Consider the following 15588-nt stretch of genomic DNA (forward strand, 5'->3'; position numbering starts at 1 on the left):
TTATGCATATATGCATGTCATAATACAATTTTGGATTTTCCTTTAGTGGTTATGCTGCTATATTCTCACTAACATACAGGGAAAATCATACTTTTCCTCTTAGTTCAAGTAACACTGTATACCAGTCTTTTGTTTTAAGTACATTAAAAAGTAACAAGTCTTTCTGAACATAATGAGATATCCATTCATTTCATGTTCAAGTTTTCTGTTCCCTTTGCTATAGTATCTGAAAGTCATGTAATCTTTAATCTTTTCTCATAACATTACCTACTGCTGTACTTCTGCATTAAAAAGGAGGAGGACTGATTTGCAAAGGCTGTACTGTGGATGCTGTGACAAAGTAGGAATCACTCCCAGCTATAGCAGATGCTTTTTTCATCTGCTGGATCATCACCTCCTTCTACCTAAATTACCTATTCATGTAATGCAGTGACAGTTACAGGATGCCACAGATTAAGATAGCTGGATTTTATGCTGAAGGTATTTGTATGAACTCTCAGTTCTCCTCCAAATCTCTCTAAATGTTATGGGATGCTACTGGTGAAAACCAGGAGAAAGTTTGAGTGGAGACTCTGCTTTCCTACTCTGGAAATTGATGGTGCATATAGCAAATACTCTCAACAAATGAAATGCAAATTTTTTTGTGCCAAGCCCTTGTTGTCAGGCTTCCGAGTACACAAACAGGCTCAGCAACCTCCTTCCCCCAGCCCCAGGGGTTTAGCTGCCTGTGCTCAAGGCCAGTTCAGACACTGTGCAGCTCTGTGACCTTGGATCACATCTGTGTGAAAACAGTTAAATTGTGGGAAAGAGCTGTGAACAGCCTCACCTGGGTCCTCTGCTGCACTTAACCTCAGGCCCCTGGTCCTTGCCTGAGTTACCCTGTAGCAAGTCTGCCTGTGGCCAGTCTTGTACCCTGCTGATCCTGACCTTGCCTTGCTGACTGACCATCCTGGTTTCATGTTGGACCTGCCTTGTTACTACAGACTTGCCTGACAGTCACCAAACTCTTGGCTGACTCTGCTTGCCATGCCCAGGCCTGCCCTGCTCACCATGCTCGGGTGCTGTGCAGTGCACCCTGGCTGGTGCAGCCACTGCCCCACCTGCCTGGCTGGCACCTTTGGCTCCTGGCTTGCCTGCCCTGGCAGAGCAGCCCAACCCTGGCTGCTCCTTGACATGGCTTGCCTGAGCATGAGCTCTCAATAAATGATTCTTTCTCAAGAATGACCTGGGCTAAGAAGCTCTATTAGTCCTTTCAAAGCTGAGCAAGCTGCCCTGAGAGATAGGAGTCAGGTTTCTCTAATGCCTGAGTGAGACTGAATTTTGTTGAATTAGTTGAGGGGAAATTTAGCCAGCAGCTCTGGACAGTTCTATTCTCACTTGTAAATCATTATGCTGGAAAGAAAGTATAAAAGATGAATGAGTTTACTTTGTTTTTAGCTGCCATTTTGATTTCCCTGAAAGCACTGAGCCATCCATCAGTATCCATCCCTGGGTTTTCCATGGGGGGGGAGGGCAGATTCTGCTTAATGTTTGGGTTTTCTATGTAGCTGTATTTAATCTAAATGCCAAATGCACACCATACAAAATGATTTCAGCTTACGTCCCCAAAGGCAAAAAATACTCTATTTCTAAAGTGTTTCAATGCTAAGACCTCAACCATTTTACAAACATTGATGAATTGAAGTTCAGAGGTTTCTAGTACAGTAGGAAATGTTCCCTCTTGAATGAGGAAAGGCTAGGGTCATTTACCCAAATGATGAATGGCCTTTCATAATTAAGGTGTTTGGGATTTAATATTGTTTCATGACCATCTAACAAATCTAAAAGTGTGCTCTTGCCAAAAAAAAAAAAGTGGCCTGCCCCATTTCCTGCTTCTGGATGCATTTTTCTTATACCTCTCCTGTTTCATCCTCTATTGCTTGTTTGGCTGCCTGATGAGCTAGCTAATAATTTCAGCTAATTCCTGAACTGGTTCAGCTATCAACCAGATTAGGTCCCTGATCTTGCTGTGAGGCTGCATGAAATCTCATCTCTAGAAAATGTGAGCTATATTTCCAGTTTTGCTACAGATGTCTTGTATGACTTCTAGCAAATCCCATAAGCTGTCTCTATTTCCTGTTGTAAAACTGAGATAATTATGTTCCCCAGCCTTTCAGTATGTGAAGATTAATTTATTAATATGCATGAGATGTTCATATTCTACATTGAAAGCCATGGAAGTTCCTAGATCAACTCTTCGTTTGTTTGAGTTCCATCAATTCACAGCCACAGAAAGTTCATTTCTGTTAAAATGTTTAGTAAGTTGACACCCTCACAACACTTTAATTATATTAAACTGCAGTCCAAAAGCAATGCTAATCTTTAGTCCATTGTCAGCTTCACAGTGACTGTATTCTAAATTCATTCAAATTACCGTAGCAGAGATCATGATTCCTGCAGGTTCCAAAAGGCATTGTATTGCTACTGTTGCCAATAAATGCATGACTATTGTGTATATATTCTAAATGTGCACATAATTATGATTTTTGAATGTTTGAAATGTATAATGATTGGTGTGGCATCATAATTTAGGTAATGAGCTGCTAGTGCGTATGTGCTGTAATGAGTCATTTTTAACCTGGTAATTCAAATCTTGGCCAGTTGGTAGCAACAGCAAGTTAACTGCACTATGCTTCCTCGTGGTCTCATCTGAAAAATTGGATGGGGATGACAGGAACCACCCTTAAGGTAGCTAAATTTTTCTACCATGCAGTGCTAGCAGTGACATTGAAGAATGAGCTCTTCTGAGCCTGACGCTGTCTGCTCTCAAGTTCTGTAAGAGAAGCTCACACAGACTTCATTATTCTTTTAAGTGACTTTGTCTACATGCCTTTTATGACCCCTCACGCTCAGAGTGGTTGAGACAAAGATGTGAGTGTTTCCTATATCTGTGGGCCAAAAATAGGATGGTCAAAATAAGAAACTACTTAAAAATATTTGGTGTTTGCATGAAAAGAAACAGTTCTTCATTCTGTTTCCAATAGAGTCACTGCCACTAATGACATGTATTGCAGCACTGACTGTGCTATCAGAAATGCAATGGAAGTTTCTATTGCATGAATCAGCAAGATCAACTTGACTACATAACAATAAGCTGCTTAATGGTTACTGGGTTCAGCAGGCATCAATATCCAGAACAGAAAATCTTAAGCCTGAGTTTAAGGAGTAAACTTGCTGAGCAGAACAGCTCACAGGGGTTTACAAAGAAAGGGAGGTGGTAGAGAAAGAGACATAGACACCAAGGCCTTAATCTCTCCCCCCCCCCCACCAAAGGCACCGATATTAACTTCAGTTGGACTTAGTGAGAGCACAGCTGACACAATGACTTCTGTAGTATCAAGGATTCTCCACTGTATTAAACTAATGTAACATTATTGCCAAGAAGATTCTAACATCTTCTGTGCTAGTAGAAACTAACCTAAACTATATGACCAAAAACCCTGCAAGCAGTTATAGAAGCATATATCCTAGTGAAAATAATGGGAATGTTATCTATTTAACTATACATGTTCACTAGAATAAAAAGGGAGGTTGAAAGCATTTAGTCCACTCCTATTAACACAAGCTGCTTTTGTCAGCTGTCTTATCTCAATGATGTCATGATGTCATTTAAACTGCAACCACTCCTCACCACTATCAAATTAGAGGCTTTCAAATTTAAAGTACCAAATTGCAGAGAGCTTTACTGCACTGTGTGGTGGTCATAACTGCAATTTTTTAGGCCCTTTGTGGAAGAGGGAGTGGTTCCATCTTCATTTGCCTTAGGTGGAGGTAGTAACAGAAAGGATAGGTCTTTCTGATCCTGCTGGCCCACAGACCAACTGCTTCAAGGGCTTGCTGTTGCTTTCTTTTGTATTATCTTACCCTACTCTGAAACTTTGATATTCCTCTTGATTTGTACCCTGAATGCATGGAGTATTTTCCACAAGTCCCACCGTTTACAAAATTGCTATCCTCAAAAATTCTTCCTATAAAAGCTGCTTATTTCAACAATTTGCAAAGTCCAGGGGAACTCTAGAAATTCCCAAAGCTATATTATTGGTCTTGGGACAAAAAATACTGTTCCTGGATGTAAAACAGAGCAGTTTAGATAGTGGTATGGTAGGAGCACCGCAGGAATTTGTGGCACAGGAACTAACAACAATCCCTCCCCCACTAACACCCACAACAACTGAGTACAGATGGAGAAGTTGGCTGTTTTCCACCAATAGTGAGTAACCCATTTTTCTGTGCTGATTGATTGCCCTGTGCTGCTGTTGTCTTACTCTTTTTTCAGGCTATTGCTGGCAGAAAGGTCTTCACTACTAACAACACGTTTGCCTAATCTTGGCATTTAAGCTTAATATTGAATGACAGTTTAATACTTCCAACTTTTGCGGACCTTTAGTTTTGTGGCAGATCATTTCTAATGTGTGTATGTTAAAATATTTTAATCGTCTAGCTTTAAAAACTTAGATTGAGGGGAATTATTAATTCAACACAAATATGCAATAATATTTTTCTACTATGGAGAGACTAAGAAAATTCAGCACAGAAATGACATATTTGCAAGTTGCTGATAAACCTTCCGTTGCAATTTCGAAGTGCTGTTTTATTTTGAAGCCTATTCTTCATTGAACTTTCTCAGCAGCACATCAACACACAACTAATTTGCTATTCTTTTTGGAATAATGCTCTTCTATTAACTAAGTCTTCATTGAATAAGCTACATAAGTTTTGTTAGTAAAAGAGGGTTATCCTGAACTGAATCAGCACTAAAAAAAAGTATGTAACAAGTGGTTTTATATTTTAATGGTATTAACCCACGCTGCTTCATACTTTCCTAACAATTTTTTGAGTTTCAGTTTTGATTTTCATTGCCTGAAAGCTTTCCTACTCACATATTTTCATTATTATTTCCAATTACCTTAAATCTTTCATTCTCTGCTGTAGTTGGAAGTGAAATTTTAAAATAATCTTTTTTTCTTATCATTCTTTCAGCGCTCCATAAATCTTAAATTACAAAGCATTCAAGGGTAGGAGTGAGACTGTGGACTGCAAAAATTGCTATTTTCTGAATAACGTCAAAGTAAGTAAAACCCTGCTCGCGCTATGCAACACTAACACTACTGTGAAGAGGATGGAAAGATAAACATCTACAGTGGTAACATTAACAGCAGAGTTTCATTTAAACTGGGATTGTTTTTCTGATCTCATGTTATACAGCAGAAAGCAGTGGAAAAGTTTGATTATAATTACTGTCTTGAATACTTTCCTTTGTTCAAAGCACTCGGTTCCCGTTCCCGCAGGGAAGGGGGCCCAGCTGCGCCCAGTCCGTGCGGGCGGCTGCGAAGGGAGGCCGTGTCGGTGCTGACACTGCGCTGCGTGGCGCGACCCAGCTGCTTTGCGGGACTGGAGCTTCCACAGCTGAGGGAAACAAATGTTGCGTCCTGCAACTTAAATACAAGTAATCTGGCAGCGGTAGTGCTCTTGGCAGTAGTGCTTACGTGCTTGGAAGTGCACGTGTGCTTATGTTAATGGCATAGCAGGTGCTTTCTAGCACGGCAGCCATGCGATTCAGTTCCTTCAAACCCTCCTTTGGGCCCTGTGCTCGGCCCCCGTGGGGTCCCCTACAGCCGCCGACGCGTCTCTCTCCGGATCTGCTTGCAGGACCGTAGCCTAGACGCGTTCAGCCGAGCTTGCCGTAAAGGACCTCATCATCCTTCTGCCTCAAGAGCATCACAAGAAACCGCAGGATGAGAGGAGGAGGAGGAAAATGGCCGGAGCCGCAAGCGCGACCGAGCGTGCAGGTGACAAAGCGCTGGGGCGATGCCGGCGGCCGGGAGCCCCCCGCCGGGGGGACCCCTCTGCGCCGCGGGGGCTCTCGCAGCCCTACGAGCCCCTCCGCCCGCAGCCGAGGCGCCTGACGGCGGCCGCCGCCGCCCGCCAGCCCCCCGCCGTCGCTCCGCCGCTCCCCTCAGCGGCGCGGCGCGGCGCGGCGCGGCCGGCGGCGCCCGCCTCTGCCTCCTCCCCCTCGGTGCCCTGCCTCCTCCCTCCGCCGGGCGGCTGGCTGCGCGGGCGGGGGAGGGAGAGAGCGCGGCCGAAAGGTGTTGCTGGAAGGGAAGTTTGAAGAAGGTCGCCGGGTGCCTGTGCGCTCGGCAGCATCATGGCGGAGCAGGGCGAGTCGCCGGTTCACGTCCAGCAGCCCCAGCCGGCGGCTGCTCCGGCGCCCGCCGCCCCGGCCGTCGGCTGGCCCATCTGCCGGGACGCCTACGAGCTGCAGGAGGTTATCGGTCAGTGGAGCGGGAGATGAGGGAGGGAGGGGGGGAGGCTCGGCCCCGCCGCCGCGGAGGGCAGGGCAGGGCAGCGGCGCGGGGTGCGGCGGGGCGGAGGCGGGGGGATGCCGCGGCCGGCTCCGGGGCCTACCGGCGTTTTGCTCCCGGCAGCCCGGGGCTCGCTCACTGCGGCGGATGCGCCCGGCACTGCAGTGGCGCCGCCGCCGCCTGCTGCAAACTTTATTCGCCCGGCGGCAGCGGGCGGCCCCGGGGGGCGGCGGCTCCTTCTAGAACCCGCCGGGCCCGGCGGGCGCTGCCTCCGCGGGGTCCGCTGCCCGCGGTGCGTTGTCAGCCCCGGGCGGCACCGGCAATCCGCTCCCGGCCTCCCTGTGCCCTGACTTCGCCGTTAACCGTGGCACCAGACAACTCTGCAAACGCGTCCTTCCTGGTTTTATGCACATATATATGTGTTCTTACGTACTTGTATATATACACACATATAGGCGTGTGTGTGTATGCATATACGTGTAAGTGCATCCGTTTAGATTAGTCTGCGTTTTTTCCGGTGGCTTAATGGGGGAGGTAAATCTCACCCACAGATCTGCTGTTATCGTGGTGACTTCCTTTTCTTTCTTTCTTTTTTTTCCCCCCTTAAACCCTGCTCTCTCCTCCCCATCTTTTAATCTTATCTCTCATCTTCTTGTCCTCCTCTAGTCAGTGTGTATCTGTTGCTCATAATGCCAGTGCTGGGATATTATAGTTTAATTTCACTCCGATAAACCTGCTTTTGTCTCAGTTTGCAATGTGAGGTTCAAACCCTCTGCCCTCCACCTCTGCATCCTTGTACCTAGTGGTCTTTCTCATAGTGCATTTCATCGCTTTGTTCATGTGTCCAGATAATTTGGATCAGATGTGTTTAATCTTCATCCTATATGTTTGTATTAGATTATTTTGCATTTTACTGTGTGAAAAGGTGAGCGTTATTAACAATATGCATAACAGAAAGCTTTTCATCTCCTGACTTCAGTATTGCTTGTGGCTAATGAACTACTTTGGGGAAAAGTTATTTGTGTATAACGTTTTGAATCCCCAACAAACGCTGCAGAAGGTAAAGGCCAGATCTATGACTGTGATAGCTACTCCTTAGGAATGAGGCCACTTATGTGGAAAAAATCCTAGAGTCTTGCCTGCTGATGCTGTTGGTTATCTTTGATATTGCACACCGATTGCTAATTGCTGCCAGTCTCATGACAACCAGAACTACAAGTTATTGATCTGAGTTGTAAATTGCAATGCTTAATTTTGTCATTAAGCTGTTTATTTTCTAGAGCCAGAAACTTCAGTAGAGTTGAAAAGTATTTCTTCCTTAGAATGGGATGACTTTCTGTGGACCCAGGTGGTTCCTCCTTGTTCCTGTTTGCACCTTCTGAGCTGCAGAAAAGGGCCTCAGGAGGCCTCAGGCCTTGCTCAGGTGTTTGGGTCCTGATGGTTGGTGCCACTGTGCTGATGGGAAACATTGCCTGGAGTAGGCTGTTGCCCCACAACAGGAGAGTACTGTCGGCAGAGGCCCCAGCAGAGACGCGGCTTTATTGGTGAGAGGACTTAACTCAGTTTGGGGAAGGCATCTAAGTTAGCCAAGCAGAAGTGATTCTGTTAGCGTAAGCCGCGTTTTCGCTAAGGATTTGCTCTTTATAACTAAACAAGCAAATCCCTTTCCTAGGGTAGAAAAGGCCTCAGAAGGTCCTTGGATTAAACCTTGTCTAGGCTGTGACATGAGTTACTTAGGTAGTGGTTATTTGCTGTAGAGGTACCCGCAGAATTGCTAGGTGGGAGATTTTAAATGTCTTTTTCCTTTCCGCTTAAAAGTTTTTCTTTTGATATGTAAAACATATTTCTAAATGTTTATATGTAAGCATGTTTAAGTAGATATATATTGTAAAGTGTAGATGCTAATCAGGGTAGCAAATACCTCTCCAAAGAGAAGCTTTATTGCTAGTTACCTACTAGTGCTATTCAACGTCAATATTTATTTCTTACCTTAAATGATTTTTTTTAATGAAAGAAATTAGTCAGATTATTCTGAATCATTCTTGGACACACTGAGCGTCTTTGACTTCAGCTGAACTTTCGCTAAGTTTAGGTTGCTTATGTGCCTTTCTAAAACACATTGAGATTGTATCACAGCTTAAAAATCTTGTGCTTTGTAAAATACATCTTTTTTTAATGTAATACCTTGTATTTATTGTTTTTGGTGATGGGAAACCACAAAGAGATTAAATTTATTCTCTATCCTATTAAAAATAGTGAAAAACACCTATTATTGCATATAAATTCCATGCAGCTGACAAAATGTGAATGTAACTTGGAGACCATGGATGAATGTTGTTACTTTTAATTCGTTGAAGGACTCTAAAGCATTATCTTTTTTTAATATATCTCAGGGAAGGGGGGAATGGTAGAGTCTGAGCAATTTATATTCCTTTGCATCAGCCATGCCAGTGTTAATCACATTATGAACATGAGTAGTTACTGCTCAGTGAAATAGAGCTCTTCACCTCTGAGAAGTACTGCATACTGTCCCTGAAGAACTGCACAGCATCTTAAGGATAGGTTCTGTTACAACAGCCCTTTTCCAGAGAAGGGAGAACTAACAACATATTGAAGCATCTTTCTGGGATTTTTAAAAGGAAAGATACACCAGAGTGATTCACCACAACATCTCATATGTCAACAGAATAGGCTCTGTATTGTGCAGTAACTAATACACAGATTAAACGACTGATGGAGTGTTTTAGGGGCTTTTAAAAATTTCATTGGTGATCATATGATAGAAAATGAAAATCATTATTAGCGATGGAGGATTATATGTTTAGTTAGCTGTCTCCGTCCTCTGGATTTTGTGTGTTGGAGAAGTTCTGCTCTTTTTCTCTGTATTAGAAACATGAAAAGTTCATGTTTATATGTGCCTAGTTGAAAGGTATTTTGAAAACTGAGGTCACATGATAAGGATGTCAACTCATACAGCTCTTTTCCTTCTCTCCTCTGGCCATTGCCTTCTTATGTTGTTGAGAGATTCAAGTGTCTATTAAAGAGAAAATGCTGGCTTTAAATAGTGTTTCTTATGAGATAATTGTTTCATATTTGTTTTGTTTTTAAGGTGGTTAGCCTGTTCCTTGTAAACTCTTGGTGTGCAGTTTCACAGTACGTTTAATCTGCTCCAACAGGCAGCAATTGAAAGGGTCTCATTGATCTGACAGAAAACTAGTTGTTCTTCCACTGGGTTAGTTTTCTGTCAGATCGGGTTCCCTGTCTGACTGGCTGCATGGCTGCATGATTGATAACATCTGATGCAAGGGAGAGGCTGTTCCTATTAATGCCTCCATAAGAATCTTTCTTGGAGTAGGAAGACACCGTTCTGCTCCCTGCCTGCAAATGTGTAGGGTAGAGAGTTAGAGGAGGAGATTCTTGCATTAGTTCAGATTGATATAGGCTGTCCATAAACCTGCACGTTGGGAAGTTAAAAAGGCATTCCTATTAGAACAGTGAGATCCAAAGCCACTTACAGTACGAGTTGTAATAAGAAATGTAATTGCTGTTAAGAGAGAATGAGATCTAATTCTGTGAAGACTGGGATATCTGTTCATATGATTTTGGTGCATTAAGTTAAATTGTGCAGGGGATTTTAATATCTTTATTGATTATTTTTTCCAGCTGGATATGAAATAAAAGCAATGCTATAATAAAAGCAATACTGTAAGAGGATGTTTTTTTCAGTTTGGGTTTATTATTGAGTATTCTGAATAAGATACATTAATTCAGATAAATCTGTTTCAGTTAACTTACGTGTGAGGCTATTTTTTCTCCTCAGAAGAAATAGAAATCTGCAGTGACATTTAAACAGCATTCAACATAAAAACCTGAAGACTGCATAGCATAGTCTTAAAATTTTATATATATCCCTCACATACATAGGACTGTAATGAGTCCTATGTCACATGGATGAGATGAAACAATGGTTTTTTGTTTGTTTTTTTTTTTACTTTGTTGTTTTGGGGTTTTTTTTCCACTTTTTTGTTGTTTTTAGAAGGTTTATTAAATTGATGTGACTAAGTGAGTTTACCTTGGTTTTGTGAAACTGCATTGGAGGTGATGCTCTCCCACTGATTATATCTTAATATTTATACGACTGCTCTAGTGTGATCATAGAAGGAAGAGTCTATAATAGAGAAGCAGAATTATCCCACGGTTAAGCTGGAAGCTAGCTTCTATTATAAAGCTGTATTTTCACCTCTGGCCTGGAAAATTAGTTTAGCTAGAAAACAACCAGAATTAATTTGAAAATAAGGGGTTGCTCTACATGATGGATTATCTTTACATGGGCTGCAGCTAATTAAAAGTGTTCCCTTGCTTGAATTCTGGCTCTATTCTAGTACTGCCTTTCTAACTTTGAGCTCAAAAATATCTTGTGATTTGTTACCTCGGAACATTCGGTGTTGCTAAGTCAAATGTATTGGGATTTGTGACTGAGACAGGTTATGATTCAGGACCGTTCTGCTGATTTTATAGTTCTTATTGTAAACAGCCCATGAGACGCTGTCACCAACAAAGACCCTAGAGCTATTAATGTGTTTCTATGGAATGCTATTTATTTATTTTTCCTAGCTGCATTTGTATTGCTAAAGGCTCTTTGTCTGACAGAAAATGGACTCTCCTATATTTGTTGTTATCAGAGATCTTTCTTTGGCTCTGTAAAGAGGTCTCTAATTATGATGCTTAGGACCTGGGGTTCAAGTTTTAATTATAGTGTGAGTTAGGGAGGTAAAATTACAGTTCTATGTTCTGTTAATCAGATGCACTTTTGCACTTTCCAAAATTTCTTATTCACATGTTTAATCAAAAATTTTGAAGAAAAAACATTTGAAGGGGCTTTCCTTTGAAGCAGTTTGTATAGGTTTTACACAGTAAATTCACTTGCACTCAGTGAAATATTATACAGCAGCAACTAAAGCTGTGGTAAACTTCAATATTTGCTCCTGCAGAAACTTTTTCCTGAAAAAACCCTTTTTCTTATATTAGAAACTGCAGTGTTGGGTAAGTAATACTTAATATTATCAAAGATCTTTTATTTTTTCCCACAAAGTTCTGGTATAAAAATGTATTTCTGATCCAAAACAAATTCTGTTCCATACCAATGAATCGTAAAAGTAATTTCATCAGCCGAAGCATATTGTATTGTACACATAAAATATAGCGTTCATAACATTAATCAAGTGAGTTGAAACCAACACAACTTAATATATCAGTATCTTGACAGGAAAAGTTTATTTTGTTAATTAACATCTTATATTTTGGGAAATGGTCAAGATTTTCTGTTGGTTAATAACCATTTGAAGAAATTATAGAAATGTGAAATGCTCATTTCGTAGTTTATTGAAGGGTAGCTTTTAATTCAGCTGTCATAGTTAAGATGGTCGTGGTGCAATTTAGAAATATCTTTTAGAATGTTCACAGTGCTGTGCTGTAAACGAGGCTGGGCTGAGCTTTTATTTTTTAGTTACTAGACTTGTCTATGCATTATAGTGTTAGCGTTGGGGAGGGGAGCTTTGTCCTGACCTTTTTGAACCAGAATGAATTTTCTGCATTAGGAATACCACATGACAAGAGACCAGATTTTAGTTTACGTTGCTTTTAAGAGGATAGGCTTTGTGAATGATCTAATGATCAAACTCTGTTATAACTTAGTAACTTTGTTTTTTAATTTTAACTCAAGCAATTGGAATTCAAACTGGACAAGAGGAAGATTGTGAGCCAACCATGTGCCCTCGTGGCAAGCATCCTGGGCTGCCACAGAAAGAGCGTTGCCAGCAGGTCACGGGAGGTGATTCTTCCCCTCTGCTCAGCCCTGGTGAGGCCACACCTGGAGTGCTGTGTCCAGTGCTGGGCTTCCCCGTACAAGACAGACATGGAGCAAGCCCAGTGAAAGGCCACTAAGATGATCAAGGGACTGGAGCATCTCTCATATGAGAAAAGGCTGAGAGGGCTGGAACTGTTTAGCTTGGGGAAGAGAAGGCTCAGGGGGATCTTATCGATGCATATTAAATATCTGAAGGGGGTTGTAAAGAAGATAGGGCCAGACTCTTCTCCGTGGTGCCCAGTGACAGGACAAGAGGCAACAGGCCCAAGTTGAGGCTCAGGCAGCTCTGTCTGAACATGAGGAAAAACCTTCTTTACTGTGAGGGTGACTGAGCGCTGGAACAGGTTGCCCAGAGAGGTTGTGGAGTCTCCATTCTCGGAGATATTCAGAAGCCGTCTGGACACAATCCTGGGCAATGTGCTCTGGGTGACCCTGCTTGAGCTTGGCTAGATGATCTCCAGAGATTCCTTGAAAATTCAGCTGGTCTGTGGTTCTGTGAAGATTAATTATACTTTACAAGAACCTGAGTGGTATGAAAATAGGCAAAAATAATGACAATGATGTATAATTTGCTTTGGTTTTGTTACTATTGTAAGTAAACACAAATGAAGCTTGTTTTAAAGTTATTTGTTAAACTGAAGGTTAAAGAAAGATGCGTGTAATCCATACATACTAAACACATCAGACAATTGGCTGATTCTCTGTAATCATAATTTAGGAAAACATATGGTTTGGTTTCCTGCTCTTGGAATCTGTTACGGTAACCTCCTTCATATTTGGACTCTTGTCCCCATGCTTTCTCTATCCTCCTCCAAGGATTTCCTACAACTCAAGTCTAAAACCTCTGAGCCCTGAAAGGTCCTGTCTCCACAGGAGTTACTTAAGTGTTGTAAGAGAAACAGTTCTGATGGTAAGCGTGTAGAAATTTGAAGGGATTGCAAGGTTTTGATTCTTGCTAAGTCTTTGAACAGCAAGGCTTTGTATCTTCTAAGTGGAACCACTCCTTTTGACTACCACTGTAAGGATGCTTTCATAGCAGGGGCCAAGTTCAAACCTGGGAGAACAATTCTAGGTTGGACCACGTGTTGCTTTGAAACAACATTAAAATTGTTTTACTGTAGGGTGGGTTTTTTTTGGGGGGGGTGGGGGAGGGTAAAGAATTGCTTACCGTTAGGTCAGGGACCAGTTGTTTTTTTCCCTAGAAGCTGCTTGTCAAATGGAACCTCTCTTCACTAAATGGAAACAAAACCACATCTGTTCTGACTGGCTTGAGGGATTAAACAATGAGCTCTCCACGTGAGAGAGAAGTGGGTGGCTTGTGCAGTGGCTACGTTTGTAGGTCGTATTTCATTTGTCTTTAACCCTGTTGAACCAATAGTTTTCACTTTGTTTTTGTTGATCCAAAATATTTCTGAACTATAAGACAGCAGTTTTGGTGGGTGAAAACTGTTTTTTCTGTTAATTCTTGACTTCTACAGAATGGAGCTTAAAAATCAAGTTAGGTTGGTTACTCTTAACTTCTAGGATTTGCTAAAATCACTGGGATACTGTTGAGCAGAAGCAGAGGAGCTATCTGCTTGCAGAACTGAGAAGATAAATATGACGTTAGGAAGTTCACTGGTGCCCAAAATTAAAAGCAAGGTATTTTTTTCATAAATGAAATCACGCTTGTCAGAAATTGCTGCTTACCTTGTGTAAATAAATTATTAGCTTTCTTAAATGAACAGATTTTTACTTCATTCTGGCTTTTGCAGCACAGCCTCACTGGTGAGGCAAAATCCTGACTGTTCTGATAGATTTCACTGTTTTGGGTTTTTTGGTAAGTTTTGAAGGTCTTTGGGTATGCACGGTTGAAGCTTCTGAGTGTGAGGACCCATTCTGTAGTGGCCGAATGAAGCAACGGTGGTGTGAGATCCTTGAAAGGAGAATTTTATTTAAACCTTTTCTTTTTCTTCCTTGCATCAGTTTGTGTGCATGGTATAATGTTTTGCGGTTGTGCTAACAACTCCATAATTGAAGCAAGCAGTACATGTTGAATGCTTGCCTTTTTTCTTACTTTCTTGTGTGGGGCTTGGCTGCTATCTTCTGTTCTTTTGCCTATCCTACGATTGTGTGGCAGTGATGCTTGTCCTTCTCCCTGGCACCTGCTATTTCCTACGGAAAGCTTGGGGTATTTAAAGGGTGCCTGGCGGGGCTAGGCGCACCAGACTGAAAAGTGAGAAGGTTAACATCCTGAAGGAGGTGTTGAGAGAGGAAGGAAAAAAAAAAACCAGCCCTGCCTTGAGATAGGAAAGGTAGTAATGAGAAAAGCTAGGGAGAGTAACAGGGAAGGAGAGGTAATAATGAGGCTACCTGATAGTGCAGGAGGAACGTAAGTGTTCCTGAAGCTGCTATCAAGTCAGAGAAATTATTTTATGAGAATTGGTTGCCTTTTGGAGGAGAGTAAGTGAAGGATGGAAGTAGAAGGGGAGAAACTTAATCTTCATGGAGAAGTGTGCATGTCTCTTGGCATTTAGTTAGGCTTCTGATCCACTGGTGTTTTCTTTGGAGGACGTTTACGTGACAGTGTTGAGAGGCTGGCAATGCCTATAAAGGTAGTGAGGTTTTAAGAGTCTCTGAAAAATTCCCAGGTGACGTTTCCCAAGGTGCTGGCTATGGCATAGTCCTGCAGCTCGCTCCCAAATGTACCTCAGTGAAAAGCTTGAACCATCAGCATTGTTCGTTAGTTAGCTCTAGCGTTAAATTAGCGGCATCAGTGGAGTTAATGTTTCTGGTCTCATGTCCCTAGGTATTTGACTAGGAATCTGACTTCATTCAACAGTTGGGTTAAAGCCCAGTATGATAAATTAGCTGTCTCTGTTAATCTTTTGTCTTTATGATTATCAAATTCTGAATTGTTTTATTATTACTCTTATTATTCCTGCAGCGTCTGAGGCGTTCTGATCAGAAGTAAAACTTACATGATAACATCAGGTTTTACCTAAGTTGGGTGTAAAGATTGTATTATATAGATTGTATGAACTATGCTCATGCACTTAGAGAAATGAGGACTAGAAACAGACTGAAAGGTTTTCCATGTCCCTATTCATGCTTTCAGATGCTGTGTGAACTTAAGACATATGATCTCGAAGATAAAGATCCATGTTGAATGTGTGAGCCTGTTTATTTTTTGTGTTTATTTTTTGTGTTTATTTTTTGTGTTTATTTTTTGTGTTTAAACAGGAACAAGTAATTATTAGTATAGTTGTAAACAAACTGGTTTACCTGCTTCAAGGTAGTGGCATAAAAATAGTTAACTTAGCAAGCCAGAAACACATTGTATGTTTACTTGTTGATCATGGTTTCTGTCCTGCAGAAGAAATCTGGGCTAGATAATAAACT

The 15588-nt window shown here is 41.8% G+C and overlaps 1 protein-coding gene across 4 annotated transcripts in view; it reads left to right on the top strand.

The window, feature by feature from the left end:
- STK39 (serine/threonine kinase 39) overlaps positions 1-15588 on the top strand; it is a 148136-nt gene that overhangs the window by 35774 nt on the left and 96774 nt on the right. The window contains exons 4-5 of one of the 4 annotated variants that reach the window (XM_009666075.2): positions 5020-5107; positions 5689-5828. In XM_009666075.2, the coding sequence (XP_009664370.1) occupies positions 5795-5828 (34 nt within the window). In that variant the 5' untranslated portion in view covers positions 5020-5107; positions 5689-5794. Of the gene's footprint in view, positions 1-5019; positions 5829-6048; positions 6312-15588 lie in introns of those variants that run through there. The other 3 variants (XM_009666060.2, XM_068948690.1, XM_068948692.1) reach the window with 3 other exon arrangements.

The sequence above is a fragment of the Struthio camelus genome, chromosome 6, assembly GCF_040807025.1.
Source record: "Struthio camelus isolate bStrCam1 chromosome 6, bStrCam1.hap1, whole genome shotgun sequence".
Classification (NCBI taxonomy): domain Eukaryota; kingdom Metazoa; phylum Chordata; class Aves; order Struthioniformes; family Struthionidae; genus Struthio; species Struthio camelus.